The sequence below is a fragment of the Carya illinoinensis genome, chromosome 16 (assembly GCF_018687715.1).
Source record: "Carya illinoinensis cultivar Pawnee chromosome 16, C.illinoinensisPawnee_v1, whole genome shotgun sequence".
Taxonomy (NCBI): domain Eukaryota; kingdom Viridiplantae; phylum Streptophyta; class Magnoliopsida; order Fagales; family Juglandaceae; genus Carya; species Carya illinoinensis.
The window spans coordinates 9400524-9417448 of record NC_056767.1 but is presented as its reverse complement, the minus strand read 5'-3'; the positions used below and the strand labels follow the sequence as shown (position 1 = coordinate 9417448).

General features: G+C 35.8%; 1 protein-coding gene and 1 pseudogene across 4 annotated transcripts; one reads left to right on the top strand and one right to left on the bottom strand.

The window, feature by feature from the left end:
• Positions 1–2261: 2261 nt before the first annotated feature.
• LOC122298474 lies at positions 2262–11660 on the top strand. 4 transcript variants are annotated; one of them, XM_043108225.1, is made up of 18 exons: positions 2262–2370; positions 2702–2714; positions 3431–3857; positions 4294–4516; positions 4624–4818; positions 5061–5176; positions 6536–6622; positions 6726–6813; positions 7331–7584; positions 7848–8050; positions 8155–8354; positions 8619–8960; positions 9068–9169; positions 9327–9624; positions 10187–10335; positions 10433–10717; positions 10917–11220; positions 11340–11660. In XM_043108225.1, the coding sequence occupies exons 3-17, from the start codon at positions 3610–3612 to the stop codon at positions 11139–11141; spliced, it is 3015 nt and encodes a 1004-aa protein (XP_042964159.1). In that variant the 5' UTR covers positions 2262–2370; positions 2702–2714; positions 3431–3609; the 3' UTR covers positions 11142–11220; positions 11340–11660. The 4 variants fall into 4 exon arrangements, with proteins under 4 accessions (XP_042964159.1, XP_042964163.1, XP_042964160.1 ...); XM_043108226.1 differs by lacking the exon at positions 2702–2714 and having other exon boundaries at positions 2310–2370; XM_043108229.1 differs by lacking the exons at positions 8619–8960; positions 9068–9169.
• Positions 5693–5829, bottom strand: LOC122300052 (annotated as a pseudogene).
• Positions 11661–16925: the final 5265 nt, after the last annotated feature.

Below are 16925 nucleotides of genomic sequence, written 5' to 3'. Positions count from 1 at the left end.
CACTTGAGTGAAGTTCAAGCAGAGAGTTTGTTTGAGATGTGCTTGACACTCTACTCGAGCGAATAACATAAAAAAATAAAAATAAAGAAGTATACTATGTGACACTATAAATATGTACTCAATGAATAGTATGACTAGTCATGAACAACGAATTTTGCCCCAATATGTATTTTGTTATTCCTCAGCATAATAAAATCATCTACAATTCTGTAGATGTAAGCACGTTGTAATTTTATGTTGTGTGATTGATTGTTCTTTGTTGCATTTGACTTTTTTTTTTCATCATTTTCACGAAAGCAACAACCTCGAGGGTTGACTCCTCACGCAGTTCCCATCAAGTTTAGGAGGGTTGTGACTAGGAGCTCCTATAAGGTTCTTGACGAGTCCGAACTCGTTAGAAGAAAGGGAACAGGAAGGAAAGAAGGAGGTGAAAACTAATCGAAAAGAAAAGATGAACTTGGGTTAGAGTTTGCTTTATTTGGATAGTGAAAATATTTTATCTCATCTTATTTCAGCTAATCATTATAAATTTTTTAAATTTTCACACAAAATATAATAAATAATTCAACTTTTTCAATTTTTAAAATAATAATAATATTATAAAAATATTTTATTTAATTTTTAATTTTCATCTCAACTCATTTCATTTTAACTTATTATCTAAACGGTACCTTAAATATTTCTATTTCGGGTAATTACACGATGTGGCACAAGAATATTTTGAATTATGTTAGTTGCTTATGTGTTACAATTTTATTGGCGGGTGTAAAGCGGAAAAGAGCTAGCACCGCTTCCTGTTTAAAAAATTTTCCTTTCCGTCATGGGTCACGATGGTTCTAACTTGTAATAATTTCTAAGAAAGTAGAGATGCAGAAGTATTATAAGCCACATTAATTCGGCAATCCTTAGGGCCAGGGGTTGCATGTATTTAGAAAATTAGAAAGAATATTAATATTTGTCACTATACCCATAGTCATCGGATCAGAGCATGCAAACCAGGACCTGCAAACGGTAATCATGACGTGTTGACTATTCAAAATTTGAATTTTCATGATGTTATTGAAAAGAAATCCCCAGTTTATATAGAATTTTTTAGCTTTCACACGAAAAGTTGAAATAAACAGTATAAAATCAACCATTAATTGTTATTTTTTAAAGTTATTAAATATTAACTTTTTTTTAATTAAAAGGATAAGCTTTATATCATTTTTAAGACTTGCTAACGATGATTATAAGCCTTATATAATAAGATTATTAAAAATGTTGGACTGGTAGATGTGAAAATGTTGACGATGGGTGTCAATTAATTATTAGTCTACTTTTTTTTGGAGAAAAGTCTAGACTTTATTAATGATATATATATATATATATATAGTTAATTGAAGAATTCTTTAATCATCATGATTAAATTAAAACGACGACACCCAAAACTGATGCATGTGTTGAACGAGTTTTATTTATTTATTCGATCGATCTGTATGACTAAGCCGGAAAGGATACCTCATCGATCGTCAGCCATGTGACGTGATATCTCCCCAGTTGATCATCTAACATAATTTGTTCTCGACCGCGGGTTCTGTAGTTTTGTTGTAAATCTTATTAATAGAGAAGTGATAAAGTTAAAAATACTTCTCAAAATAAGTTAAATTTAATTTTTATTAATTTAATATCCCATTTCGATATTGAGCTGAATTGAGACGAGTTAAGTTTTTATGAATAATAATGAGTTGAGATGATATTATAAGTTTTGTAAAGTATATTTATTAAAGATGAGTTTAGATATTAAGATGAGTTTAAAGATATTTATAAAAAATTAAAAATAATTATGAGTTTACGAATAAAGATGTGTTTATTATACTCAATTTAAGCTGAGTTGATTTGAGTTGAGTTTAACAGCTGAATGGGCATCACATGATTAAAGTACGGAATACACATATATATATATATATATATATATATAAAGAAAAGAAGCCTTCCTTCCGCTGCAGCTTATCGTCTTCAACGCGTAACTAGTCGGCCGGTTTCAGACACAAACATGATTGGAATATGCCATTGAATTATGCCAACCTACCTTGCTAGCTTGCTGGTTCCTCGTAGTTGGCATTGTGCAAGGTTGGTCAATGACCAATGGTCATGACTCGATGGCAGACATGTTTTTTCCAGTAGTCCCAGAAATAAAGTCAAAGCTTTGAAAAATGGTGGGGAGAGAGAAACAGTACCATATTTTTATCCTCTCATGGTCTCACGTTGTTAAGTTCTTCGCGCGTATGAATATATATATATATATATATATATATAGAGTTTCCTCCTTAACATTGCTCTCCATTAGTCTGATCTGTGTTCGTTTGGCTACCAAGCTACGGCCTGCAGGTACGTACCTTTCCGATGATCTCTCTACCTATGTGTTTTTTTGAAACTAATTCGAGGCTGTCTGTTTGTTTTTCTTGAACTGAGCAATGCTTTCGTCCTAGTAGTACTGTTCCCGCATGAATTTCTGGGTTTCTTTTCTTTCGTGTGATGATGATTTCATTAATCATGTGAGCATTTTTTCCATATAGAAAAAGAATGCATATTTTATACGTAGCTCCCAGGTTTTACCTGATCAGGAATCGTTGCGCTCGTGGCTCTAATTTTCTTTTCTTTAATTATAATCATGACTTGCTCCTCGATCGATCGACTTCTAATTTCCTCGCTCGCCCAGATACCACCTGCAGGTACCTCTCCTCTCTATCTCATTAACTAATTATTTCTGGTTCTGTTTTTCTGTTTGATTGCATTTAATACGTACCTTTTTCCAAAGAAACGGTTGATGTACATGAATATTACATTAGGAGATTTTGTAATTATTTACTTCATTTTTTCACTTTAGCCTATTTTCCTAGCTATAAATAGGTTCTTTTACTGTACACAACATTTATTCAGAAATGATTAAAGTTTCTTTAAAATTTTCCTGAGTTCGAGTCAATGGGTTTTCGTGATCAGGAACAAGATGCAAGTAATTAACATCTCAGTCAATTTCTCGAAGTACTATATATTCTTGTTTAATAACTTTTCACCTTTAGTTCTTGCAATTGAAATATAATATTTGTTTTAGTACCTATGTACGTACGTTTAATTAGTTTGTTTATTGATCTTTTGTCCCAAGTTACTCTTTTATATGAATAAATTAACAAATAATGTTACATATAGTTATAGATTACGTAAGAACCGTGCAGTCATTAATTTTAAAAAAAGTGTAGTTTATTATTAAAAAATTATTTTTCTTTTCATGTAGATCTCATATTTATTTATTTTTTTCAGAATGATTACGCAATACTTGTATAAGAGTGTAACTATTCTCTAAATTAATTAACCCATCCATGTAAGACTTATGGTTTTGACTTGGTACTATATATATTCATAGAAATACTTTAACACTACTCCTTTACAGAATTCGGAAGCTTTCCGGCCCGTACTCATGACTTGAAACAATATCAGCTGGTTCAATCGATCAAGCAGGTTCTAAGAAGCAATTTAATGGAAGCCCTCTTCTTGATGATGGAGATGATGATCTAGGGTTTTTGGACTGGTTATTTACAAACTAGCCTTGAAAATCAAGATAGATCAACCATGATGATGAGGTCTAAAATGGCAACAACGGATACATACCCATACCAACCTGATCAGCTTTCACATCATGCAGTTGTCGTTGCATTTCTGAGTTGCCTCTTCTTTATCCCTTTCGAGATTATGAGTGCCCTTAACGATCATGACAAAGACATCGTGTGGTGGTCTATGCATGTCTGTTTGATTGGATTCTTCTATTTCTTTCGCCAGACATTGATAGCAGAACCGAGCTATTCCAATTTCAATAAGTGGTACGTACTAAATACTAATTAGTACTCTGAATCTTGTGATAATTATTGTGTTTGCAGTACTACTTCATTTCCACAACTGCTAAAGGAAATGTAAAATGTCTCATACATACCTACATACGTATATATAAGATATGCATGCAGACAAAACCACAGGCGCACATATACTTGCATTGGACATACATAAAGTGCTACAACCACAATAAAATCTTACAAATTGACATAGTTTCATACGATATGTTGGATCTATTTTATAATAAAAATAACTTTACATAAATTTAACATAGTACTACATCAAGATCGACACGACATTATGAGTTTATAAATTTACTTTTGTAAAATCTCATTGCGACTAACGTAGTACTATGCATATTCTTGAGAGTATATATATAATGGTTGAACTAGGAGTTAATATCATAATTATCATTATTGTTTGCAGGTATTTCTCTTGGCTTTTTGTGGCAGCTGTGTATCATTATCCTAGTACACACTGGATGGTAGCCTTCATGAGAATGAATCTGTCGTTATTTTTGACAACTTTTGCTTCTTCTATTCTGTGTCTTCTTGTCTTCCACTCTATTTTTGATGGCTTTTGCTACATCCTTTCACGTACTGAGATTCAAAAGTGGCCAGACATACGGATCATTCTCCAACTTTCTGCTGTAAGTACTCATGTATATATACTGATCAGCACGCTTTTGTACGTATATATATAACTCCATATATATATATATGATATGTTTTTCCCCTGATTTTTCATGCTTTGAAGGTTGTCAGTATAGCCTGTTGTTTTTTCCTAAGTGAATGTAGAGATGAGAGACCGCTGGAACCAAGAAATTTGAAAGACCAAGTCTGCTCATATTGGCTAATTACTACTCCGAGGGTTGAGTCTCTGAGTTACTATTATTCTCCCCTTTTTGCCATATTGGACAATTACGGGACAATATACGTCATTTATGGCAAGGTCAGTGTGATATTCATGTCATATTGTGACATACGACCCTTTTTTACAATGGGTACATATGCTAGATGTAGTTTTAAGTGAATCTTACACATTTACTTAATTCTTATATAATTACATTTTGACATATCTAAATAATTTATAAAACTAATATCACGTATTATGGTTTATTTTGTATTCATTGTAGTATTATGTTCGTCCTATAATATTGTCTCTTTGTTTTAAAAGTGTTTTTATTTGATCAGTTTGATAAGAGTGGGTCCCCCAAGGTTACAACGGACGAAATCTATCCAGTGTACTCGTTATGGGCCACATTTATAGGCCTTTACATTGCAAATTATATTGCGGCGAAGTTATCAGCGTGAGTATCTGCATTTAATTTTTATAAGATATGTTCATTTTTTGGACCGAACGTGGTGGAAAGCTGTACCCACGCCATTGCAGCTCAATAACATGTTGCCACACGCCATTCTCTCTCTCTCTCTCTCTCTCTCTCGTTCCTGCAGATCAAATGCATAATAAGATTTTCATATCCTATATATGTTTGAGGATATGGATTTTCTGTGGATATTAAACTGTGGTTTTCTCGTTGATTAATGGTTTATTCTAACTTGAATGAGTTTTGTTGGGGAAGGGGGCAGGAAAGGATTGGGATTTGGGTGCTCTTGAGGTTTTGAGTCGGACAAAATTAGAGGACCAACCATGAATAACACCATCTCCATCTGCATTCTCTCATGGCCATTCCCCTCTACCTTCCTCCCCACCCACCAAATCCTCCCCAAAACCCAACTTTGCTCACCAAACCTACCGGTTCCACCATCTCCATGAGGCACTCTTTTTTTTTTTTTTTTTTTTTTTTTTTTTTTTTTGTTTTAAGGGTTTTACCCCGAAGGGAACCCTTCCAGAAATTCTCGACGGCCTGGGTTCAGAGGGGGTTTGGAAATAGTTTTCAACCAGCAATAGACGCGCCTCGGTTAGAACCTCCATGAGGCACTTGTCTCCATTTATAAGGGAGATGAAAGTACGAGGAATTAAGCTCGACATTGTTTGTTATGCTATGGCTTTACACGGCTTTATTGTTGAAGGGGTGGAGGGCACTGGCAGATGAGTTGTTTGATGAATTGCTTATTCTGGCTTCCTAATGTGTAGACATACAATATATATATGTGTATATATATGGTTTGTGTAAGCAGAACAATGCATAAGCTGGTATTAAGATGATTGCTTCAATGGAGGAGTTGTGTTGTGAACCCAATGTGATTACTTATAATACCATAATGGATGCGTTGTGTGAGGTTGGAGAGTTCAGTGGGATGAGGAAGCTTGTGAAGGAGATGGAAAAGAAGGAAGGCCGTTGAGTTCAACTTTCGGACATACAGGATCATGCTAGAAGGTACACGGTTGGCAGAGGAGAAATTATTGAAGCTTGTGTTATGTTGGAGGAAATGGTGGAGAAGTGTTCCTATACTCTAACCCAAAATAGTCTATGAATTCGATGTTCAGGAATGAAAGAGAGAGAAATTGGATCCAGGACAATGGGCTAACTGTGTCCTATTTCAAATTTGGGGGTGGGAATCCATGCGGTTAACATGTTGTTGAGCAACAATGAAAGACTGACGTGTCAGCCTCCTATTGGTTTAAAGTCTAGCTTTACGCCACATCCTATTTCCAGGTGTTTCCTTATTAGAAATATTTAAAGTTCTTTTGCTCCTTTGGCCAGGTCAAAGGAAGAATATGAGAAGAAGAAGAAGAGAAACAATGAACAAATGAAGCCTGATTTTTCAGATATGGTTCCTTGGTATTCAGGGTATGTCTGCTATATACAGTCTTTATTGTTCTCTGTCTTTTGCTTTATTCCCCAATAGAGATTTTGAGTAGGTTGTTATGCATTGGTGATGGCTGTGTTGCAGAACATCAGCTGATTTATACAAGACTGTTTTTGACATTGTGGTATCAGTAAATGTCTTTCTAGGTCGCTTTGACATGCGCATATTGCAGGTATGGTCCCATTTTTTGTCGCAAGTGTTACATTCACCAATATACATACATTGGGATTGAGATTCCTTTAAATACTTAACCAAATTGAGGCCTCAAGAAAGAGAGATTGACGCATGAAGCGGGCCCTCACCATTTATGAATCATTTAGTTTTGCTCAGAAAATCTCTACGGATGGTAATAAATGTTGTATATTCACTTATGTGTCTATGTCTCTTTCACATGAGGCCATTAAGTTCGGATAAGAATTTGAGGGAAATTTCTCCCGTGTTATTATGTTGATTAGCAATCAATTTTCAGCACCTGATGAGCGAAATGATCTTAAATTTGTCTTATCTTTTTTCTGTACATTTAAAATAGTCTTATTAATAAAACAACACCTCTCTCTTCTGTCAAATCAAATCGTCAACCCTTTTTAATTTTGTTGTGCCGATGAGCTCTTTTAGTTTTGCTGATATTGTATATGCTGTAATATATAATGTAACTGATATTTTTTATCTTCCCCTTTTGCAATCTTTAGGCAGCTACAAGCGTGGTTGAAGGTGTGTCAACAAATAGAAGGAACATTCAAGATGGAGTTCCACATGAAGATTTTTTGTATGATGTTTATAGCGAAAAGGAAGAACTATGGTTTGACTTCATCGCTGACACTGGCGACGGTGGGAACTCAACTTATACAGTGGCACGACTACTTGCTCAGCATAGCATTACTCTCAGAGATTGTAATCTTTCCTTAAATCGCGGGGACTTACTACTCATTGGAGGAGATATTGCGTAAGACATTTTTGTGGTGGTCCACTAAAAGAAATTAGAATTGCAAGCTAGTATGGAGAACATAACGTTTATTTGCAAGCTGTTGATATGACAAGACTTGAACAACAGTGTGCATATTAACAGTGTGGAGGTTGTGTTTGCAAGTAGAAGGACACGAATAAATTAAAACCTGGAACACCATTCTAATTGTTTTATATGTTCTTTAAAGATCTTTTGATAATTTGTTTACCTAGTTGGATATATTTTTCTGTTGAATTATATAGGTATCCTAACCCGTCACAAATCACATATGAAAGGCGCCTCTTTCGTCCTTTTGACTATGCTTTTCAGCCGCCACCATGGGCTGAACAAGCCCGTATGGCCGTTAACAAGCATCCGGGGCCTCCTAGGGTTTATGGACAAGTGACACCATATGAAGGGCCTCCATATGAAGGGCCTCGATGTTTTCTTATTCCCGGAAACCATGGTTTGTCTTAATTTTCTGATTGAAAGCTTTAGAAGTTGGTTGTTGTTTAAAATGTTGTCATGTCTTGCATGCATTGATACTGATCTCTAGTTCCGGTGTGACAGATTGGTTTGATGGACTTCATACCTTTATGAGGAATATATGCCATAAGAGCTGGTTGGGTGGGTGGTTTATGCCTCAGAGGAAGAGTTATTTTGCATTGAAACTCCCTAAAGGATGGTGGGTGTTTGGTCTTGATCTTGCACTCCAAGATGATATTGATGTGTACCAATTCGAATTCTTCTCAAAACTAGCTCAAGAAAGGGTATCAATCTAACTTCTCTTTACTATTTTATATATGTTAAAAATGGTTTATAGTCAATATTGCTTTGCACATGCATTGCTCTTTTTTTCCTTTGTTGAGGTCCATGCATTTTTTTTGTCTACGCATAAAGTAACAGTTCCGCATGAGACTTTTCTTCTACATAATGCAATAAAACAGTCCCTTGTACGATACCTTGTTGTTTGCTCCTGAACATTTTGCTAATTGATTTTAACTTCTTTATTGGACTGTGCACGTTTAATCAAGGTTGGAGAGAAAGGCACTGTGATTGTTATGACGCACCAACCAGATTGGATTATTAATTGGTACGATAAAGCTAGTGATTCTAAGAACAATGTTTCAGACCTGATGTGCAATATTCTTAAGGAAAGGTGTAAGCTTCGAATTGCTGGTGACATACATCACTATATGCACCACTCTGTTAAATCTGGTGGGTCAGATGAGCCAGCTTATGCACCACATCTACTTGTAAATGGTTGTGGTGGAGCATTTTTGCATCCCACTCATGTGTTTCGTGATTTCAATAAATCTCATGGAGTTTCCTATAAGCTTGAAAAGGCTTATCCTAGTTTTGAGATCTCAAGAAGGGTACCGTCAGATTCTTATTTTATTTGTTGATTTCTGATCCATTTCCTCTTGATACCCACATTTTCTTGTATGTTATCTGCTTAGAGCATCTTATTGATTTCGTGCAGCTTGCGTTGAAAAATATTTTGAACTTTCGAAAGCAGAATTGGAGATTTGATTTTATTGGTGGCATCCTATACTTTATATTGGTTTTTTCTATGTTCCCACAGGTGAATTTGTGTTATTTTCTTATTCCTTGATTATCAATCAGTCAACTTTATGCTAATTTAATCTACTTGTCTTTCTAATTCTTGCGTGAATCAAATAAACCTATGCATTTTTTAAGCTCTATCCATATGACATTTTCCCCTTTTCTTTTTCCACTAGTGTGAGCTTGGCCACATCTTTCAATCAGATTCAGTTTTCAGTTTCTTGAGGAACTGTTTTGGTACGGTGTTGAATGCTTTTATATACATGCTGGATCACTCTTATGCGTCTCTGGGTGGTTCAATATTGTTTCTGCTGGTAGCAATTGCATTTACACCCTCCAAAGCGCCATGGAAGACAAGGATTGCGATTGGGAGTTTTCACTTCTCTACACACCTGATTGTAGCTCTAGTTATCATGTTGGTGTTGGAATTGTCGGTTGAGATGCTTGTCCGGAATAAATTATTAGCAACTTCAGGTGGGATTTCCTTCATATACGTCCATGCTTTTTTCTTTCTTCATATGGTTGGTTAAAGTAGGAAACCATGATGGTCTAAGCAACTCTACAATGGACCGCATAAAGCAGTAACATTTATTCAGATAATTTTACCTGAGTTTCGTGATCTTTTTCTGTATTATTACATAATAGTAATTGAAAACTAAGCTCTTTAAATGAAAAATTACAAACTATCATCCCTTCTGTAACATGTATCCAAAGTTAAATTTTTTGTGACAGCTTTTATGATTTTGGAATATTTCATTTTGTAAAAGTTGTGTTAATCAGTTATTTAAAAGTTTAAAGGATACAAATACAGTTACCCTAAATTTACAAATCATGCGAGTTATTTATTTTCTCAACTGTTATTTCAATTGCTTAGTACTTCAAAAGGAACATAACGTATGTATGTAACAATTTGAGGTTTTCAAAGAGATAATTATCTCAATTGAGTAGTTTGAAGAAAAAAAAAAAAAAAGACTCATTAGATCTATATTTTATTCCTACAAATATGAAAATATTGTTTCATATCTTTAATTGTCAGGTTATCACTCTCTCTATCAATGGTACCAATCAGTAGAAAGTAGGTACAGTCCACTCCCAAATGTTGCTCGAGCTTTTTTAGAACAGTGGACATTTGGCCTTTATCCTGCATGTATCAAGTATCTCATGTCTGCATTTGACGTGCCTGAGGTAAGAAAAAGTACTTTCTTCTATTCCTCAAACCGATGCAGCTTCCTCTTCTTTTATACTAATTATGATACATTCATGATTTGAAACTTATCATCAGCTCATGGCAGTCACTCGGAGCAACATATGTGAGAAAGGGATGGAATCTCTATCTCGACGGGGTGCCATCATTTATTATTTTTCTGTGTTCCTTTATTTCTGGATCTTTTCGACTCAAACAGTTTCCTTGGTGTTTGGAAGCTACTTATACATCTGCATCAACTGGTTTAACTTACACTATGATGAAGCCTTCTCTTCTCTTAGGATTGCTGATTACAAAGCTTTCACCCGATTTCACATCCAATCAAATGGTGATCTTAAAGTCTTCACCCTTGCAGTTGATAAGGTAAAGAAAGAAAACCATATTACTTCACGTTGTTGTTGGATTTTGTTTATCCAATATTTATAATCTCAATATCTATTATATTATAATTTATTAGCACATAGAGTTTCAACTTAGATAGAGAATGACCGATGTGCATAGATGAGCATTATTGGTAAGCCTGAACTAGTCTTTAAATTCCTCACTGTTGATATATATGTAGGTACCAGAGGAATGGCAGCAGGATCCTGAATGGGAGAAGGAGTCATCACAAACCTCAGAGGAGTTGAGTCACCGCAGAAAGGTTCCCAGCCAATGGAAGGCTGCTGCTCCGTCTCTGGACCCCTTAGCTACTGTGAGGATTATTGAAGAATTCGTCATTTCAAAGAAAGATCATAGCCCTAATATCAGTGAAACAGAGTGTAGCCAAACAGAAGAATCGACCTGAATTTTTTATCAGATAGGGGTTTCGATGTTAGCTTAATTTGCTGCAAATTCCGGAAGGTTTTCTTCCACTTGCTGGTTTGGTAAGTTTTGGTTTTCGTTGACTGTTGTGGTTTTTCAGTTCTTGGTCCTTATTTGCTTGCATTTTTAAGTTCTGTCATGAGTTTTACTTACTACATTTCTTAAAATATCATAATGGCAGTTCCACTGCAGTCCCGTTCTTCGGAATAGTAGATTTTGATGCCGATGTTAGTTATAGTGGCGGGTATGAACAGGGAGACCCTACACAGTGATTGGAAGATTGAGGAACGGGGGCCTGTCTCCGTATAAATTGCTATCTGTTTATGTTGATGATGTTTACATTTCTTAATTTGAGATGGATGACTGTATGAATTCATTAAACTAATGTTATGGAGACAACGTAACTTTTGGATAAGTGTAGTTAGTTATGAAGTTATGACTTTTCTCTGGTACTGACGTATTTAGCATTACGTACATTGCTGATCTCTCTGATTTTTTGAAACTTGGAGGCTGTTGTCTTTTGTTTTTTTGGACTGAGCAATGCTTTCGCATGTTGTTGTAGTTATTATTTATAATACCGTCTAACTTATTTCTACACTAGACTTATTTCTAGTGTCTAACTACATGTTATTATACTTTAATAATTTAGTATCATGTGCTATTAACTTATTATACTAGACTTAATAGTTATTTCTATACTAGTTTCTAATATATTTCTATACAAGACTTATACTATAGTGTCTAATTACATGTTATTATACTAATATCTAACTTAATTATATATTAAACTTTCTAGTGTCTAATTATATGTTATTATACTTTAGTAAATTAGTATATGTCTTATTAACTTATTATACTAGACTTATTTAAATACTAGTATCTAACTTATTTCTATACTTGATTATGTATGGTAGTAATACTATGATATTTATAACTTATAAAAAAAAATACTATGATATTTACATATGGTAAACTATCATTAGTCTATTTATATTATAGTATAAGTATATTATTTTATAATAATTAGCTCATACTAGTATCTTATTGAATTCAACTATATAAGTTCTAGTTATATAACTATATTAGTATATATGATAAATATATAGAAAAAATACATATTTTCATAATATATGTACAATATCATATTTAGATTCGGATTCGGAGCCGGAGTCGGAGTATAAAGTCAGAGTCGGTCCAGCAACACCTCTGGCTTCGACTGAAAAATTAAAAATAAATCCGACTCCGATTATGTTTTGTCGGAGTCGGAGCGAAGCCGGATTCGAAATCGGATTTTTGGATTTTTGCTTAGCCCTAATCTCATCTTATCCCATTTTAATTTAATATCCAAACACTACAAATATAAATACTTTTTAATTTTAAATTTTCAACATTTTCAAGATCTAATCATTACTTAATCATTATGATTTTCTCAAACTTTTAAACAAAATATAAAAAATAATTCAATTTTTATAAATTTCAAAATAAAAATAATATTAAAAATTTATATTCTAATAATATTTTATTCAACTTTTTTTCTCTCATTTATCAAAACCTAATAAAATATTTCAACTTAAATAATTTCACTACTATTTATATATCATTTCATTATTATTCATATACACCTCATCTCATAATCTAACTAGCTCTTGACTATTCTCCACTGGTTAGACTACAGCAAACCGACTTGCGGTGCCCTCTTTAGCTTTGAACAACCGCCTAGGCTAGGACCCTTGACTGTCCACACCGCACCGCCCACCCCCCCCCCCCCCCCCCCCCCCCTCTCTCGAAATTCTACAAGTACGGTAATGGGGTCTACTATTATGTATATATATATGTATATATATATGTATATGCTTTTGCAAATCAAAAAGATAAATATGAGGAAGAAAACTTGATTTTATATTCATTTTCTATATTTTAGGTTTCTATAAATTAAAAAATAAAAATAAATGATAAAGAAAGAAAATTTATAACTTCGTTTTTATTCTTTTTATTTTTTTAATAAAAAACGAGCTCTATTAATAGACATTAGTCTTACAAATGTTTCTTAATCCAAAAGACTTGAAAAATTATATTAGGGAAAGATCCCCACCACAAGCTAATATCATTGACATTCCAAGCAAATCTTGCAAGCCTATGTGCGGCTTCATTACACGTCCTTCACACATGTCTAACTTCATAGCTTCGAAATAGTGCGATTAGTTCCTTTGTATCCTTTATGACATTGCTTACCATAGACATGGAACGCTTAGTGACGTAAAACTGCCCAGTACTAAAAATAAAATAAAACTTGCATAGTTCTAGCGTCTCACCAGATTGCTCCCATCCTAGGATCCAATATGTAATTTTATTAAATCATCAAAAGTGCCTCCAATTTACATTTCAAATCCTAAAATAAACGTCAAAACAACAACTAAGATACTAACACACTAGAACTGGGAAACGATAACATCTACATGGGCATTCAACCCTTATTGATAAAAACTAATTACTGACTTAGCCTTATTGATAACTATGACTACTACTAAATATTATCCGTTTAGTGCTGTTGAATCCTTCTTGCACTCGGACTCCGTCAATTCTCTCTGCCCCCAAAAAGATCCGACATTGATGGATATTGAGACTGATAAAACTCGTACAAATCTGGAGCAAGGTGTTGAACTTCCTCTGTGTTTAACCAACAACAATCAAACAATAGTCTACTTTTCCATTTGACCATAAATTTATGATTACCTCCACATCTTGTGGACACTACATGATCATCTAATATGGCTTCAATGGTTTCACGAGGTTGGCAATTCTTGGGTAGTGTAGTGTGAGTGGTTTCCTCCCCTTCTGTGGTATCATTTCCTGGATAAGGAGTCAAGTTTTCTACATTAAAAATGAGACTAAATTTTATGTCCGCGTGGAGCTTGAGTAGGTAGGCATTTGGACCTAAACAACGCAACACCTTGAAAGGTCCAGCCTTACCAGGAATGTAGCTTGGTCAATACACCTCGTGAAAATCTCTCAGGCCGAATATGAGTAAGAACAAAGTCTCCAGGTTGAAAGTTAGTAGCCATCAGCATGCTATTTGTATATGGTGTTGCTGCGTGCTATAAGATCACGCACTTCCTGATGGACTTCTTATAAATGCTTACACAAATCAGTAGCCCCTTCACTGACTCTAGGAGATAAAGGTAGTGGAACCGGATCCAACGGTGCTCTCAGTTTAAGCCCTATGACCACTTTAAAAGGGGAGCGACCTGTGCTTCGATTAACTGAATTGTTGTAAGCAAATTCGGCATGTGGAAGGAGAAGATCCCAAGTGGCACTATGATCTGCAACAAGGCAGCATAATAAGTTGCCTAGACTCTTATTGATGGCCTCCGTTTATCCATCGGTTTGTGGGTGAAATGCACTAGAGAATTGGAGTTTGGTTCTTGTCTTTGTCCATAATGTTTTCCAAAAATAACTAATGAACTTAACATCATGGTTAGATGTGATAGTTTTTGGTATACCATTTAATCGTACCGCTTCAAAGAAAAATATAGCAACAACTCGTGAGGCATCATATGTTCGGCTACAAGGGAGGAAATGAGCCATTTTAGAGAAACGGTCTACTACCACAAAAATAGAGTCGTGTCCTCGGATGGTGAGCAGAAGACCAAGTATGAAGTCCATGTTGAGATCCTCCCACGTTTAATCTGGTACAAGTAGAGGGGTGTACAAACCTGTGTTTTGTCTCTGCCCCTTGGATAGTTGGCATATTTGACAACGTCGTACAACCCGCTGGACATTCCATTTTAGGCTTGGCCACTAGAACTTGTCCTCAACGAGTTGGATGGTTTTGTCATGGCCAAAATGGCCTGCAATTTCTCCTGAATGTAGCTCACGAATAACTAAAGCTCGCATACTTGTATTGCGTAGGCACAATCGGTTGCTAAAAAAAAGGAATCCATCAATTAGGTTGAATTCAGCATCCTGCGGAGAGTGTCTTGCTTGCAACGCTATATATATAGCTCCAAGCTTGGGGTTAGCATTGTATTTCGTTTTGATGGGGTCAAACCCAGTCGTGGTCACCGTGAGGGTGGTAAGTAGGGTGGCTTTATAGGCTCAGGGCATCAGCAACTCTATTTTCAAATCCTGCCTTGTGTTTGAGAACAAAAGAAAATTGCTGGAGAAAGTCTACCCAACTAGCATGCTTGGCGCTCAAGTGTTTATGAGATTGGAGATGTCGAAGGGAATCATGATTTGTGTAGAGGATAAATTCTCTATGGATAAGGTATTGTCTCTAGTGTCACAGTGATTGCACAAGTGAGTAACATTCTAGGTCATAGGCTGAGTAGTGGCGTCGAGCTTCATTGAGCTTCTTGCTGAAAAAGGCTATGGGATGGCCCTGTTGACTAAGTACTCCACCAATACTTGTGTGAGATGCATCACAAGCAACTTCGAAGGGTTGTTCAAAATTTGGTAGCCGTAGAACAAGAGTCTCGGTGAGGTGTTGTTTGATGGCCTAGAATGCTTGTTCTATGGCCGTGGACCATAAAAAAAAATCCCTTCTTGGTGTACTAAGTAATTGGAGGCATGATACTTCTAAAGTTCCTCATAAAACATCTGTAGAGCGAAGCAAGCCCATGGAAGCTACGTGCTTCGTGAACGTTGGTCAGCATGGGCTAATCTCGAATAGCTTGTACCTTTGAAGGATCAGTGGAACCCTTTGATCGGAGATGATAAATCTGAGAAACACCATAGAAAGCTTTGCGAAGGTGCACTTCTTTAGGTGGATGGAAAAACTTTTGAAGTGGAGGACTTGTAGCACTTGGCGGAGGTGGTCTAAGTGGGTAGGATAATCGTGGCTATACACAAGAGTTTAGTCGAAATAGACCATGACAAACTTGTTTATGAAGGGCCACAGAATCTATCATCACCTGCATGAATGTACTGGGGGCGTTTGTTAGCCTGAACCACATCACCAACCATTCAAAAAGTCTCTCCTTTGTCTTGAAGGCCGTTTTCTACTCATCGCTGGAATGCAGTTGGATTTGATGGTAACCACTTTGCAAGTCAATCTTGGAAAAGATTTGCGTGCCATGCAACACGTCTAGCATATCGTCCAAACAAGGAATAGGGAAGTGATATTTTACCATAATTTTATTGATAGCCCTATTGTCAATGTGTATGCGCTAGCTACCATTCTTCTTGGGTGTGAGTAGGGTGAGTACTGTGCAAGGGTTAAGGCTCTCACGAATAAATCCTTTGTCAAGTAAACTCTGGACCTGTTGTAGTTCTTTGTGTTTGGCTGGGCTCATCCGATATGCTAGCAAGTTGGGCAAGGTTGCTGCTAGAATCAAATCTACGGCATATCGTATGCCTGTCATGAGCGGTAGGGCCTAAGGTAATTCGTTTGGGGTGATATCCGAGAATTCCTCCAAAAGTACTGTTATTTCTGGTGCTAGTGTTTTCGTTGTTGGTGGTGGACTAGTTGCTTTAGCAATCAATGCAAAAATAATACCACGGTCTTGGCTTGCTTGCGTGAACCCTTGTAGTGCTAGTATTTGCTCATCGCTAGAGGGATAGTCAAAGTTGTTGATCTTTGTAGGTTGTAGGACCACCTTCCTACCACAAAACAAAAAGGAATACGAGTTCTTATAACTGTCATAATTGACTTGTCAATCGTATAACCAAGGACGCCCCAATAACAAGTGGCAGGCTCTCGTAGGGATCACGTCGTAGCGCAAAGTATCAACATAGTGTTGTTCAAGGGAGAAGGTGATCAGTCATTGAT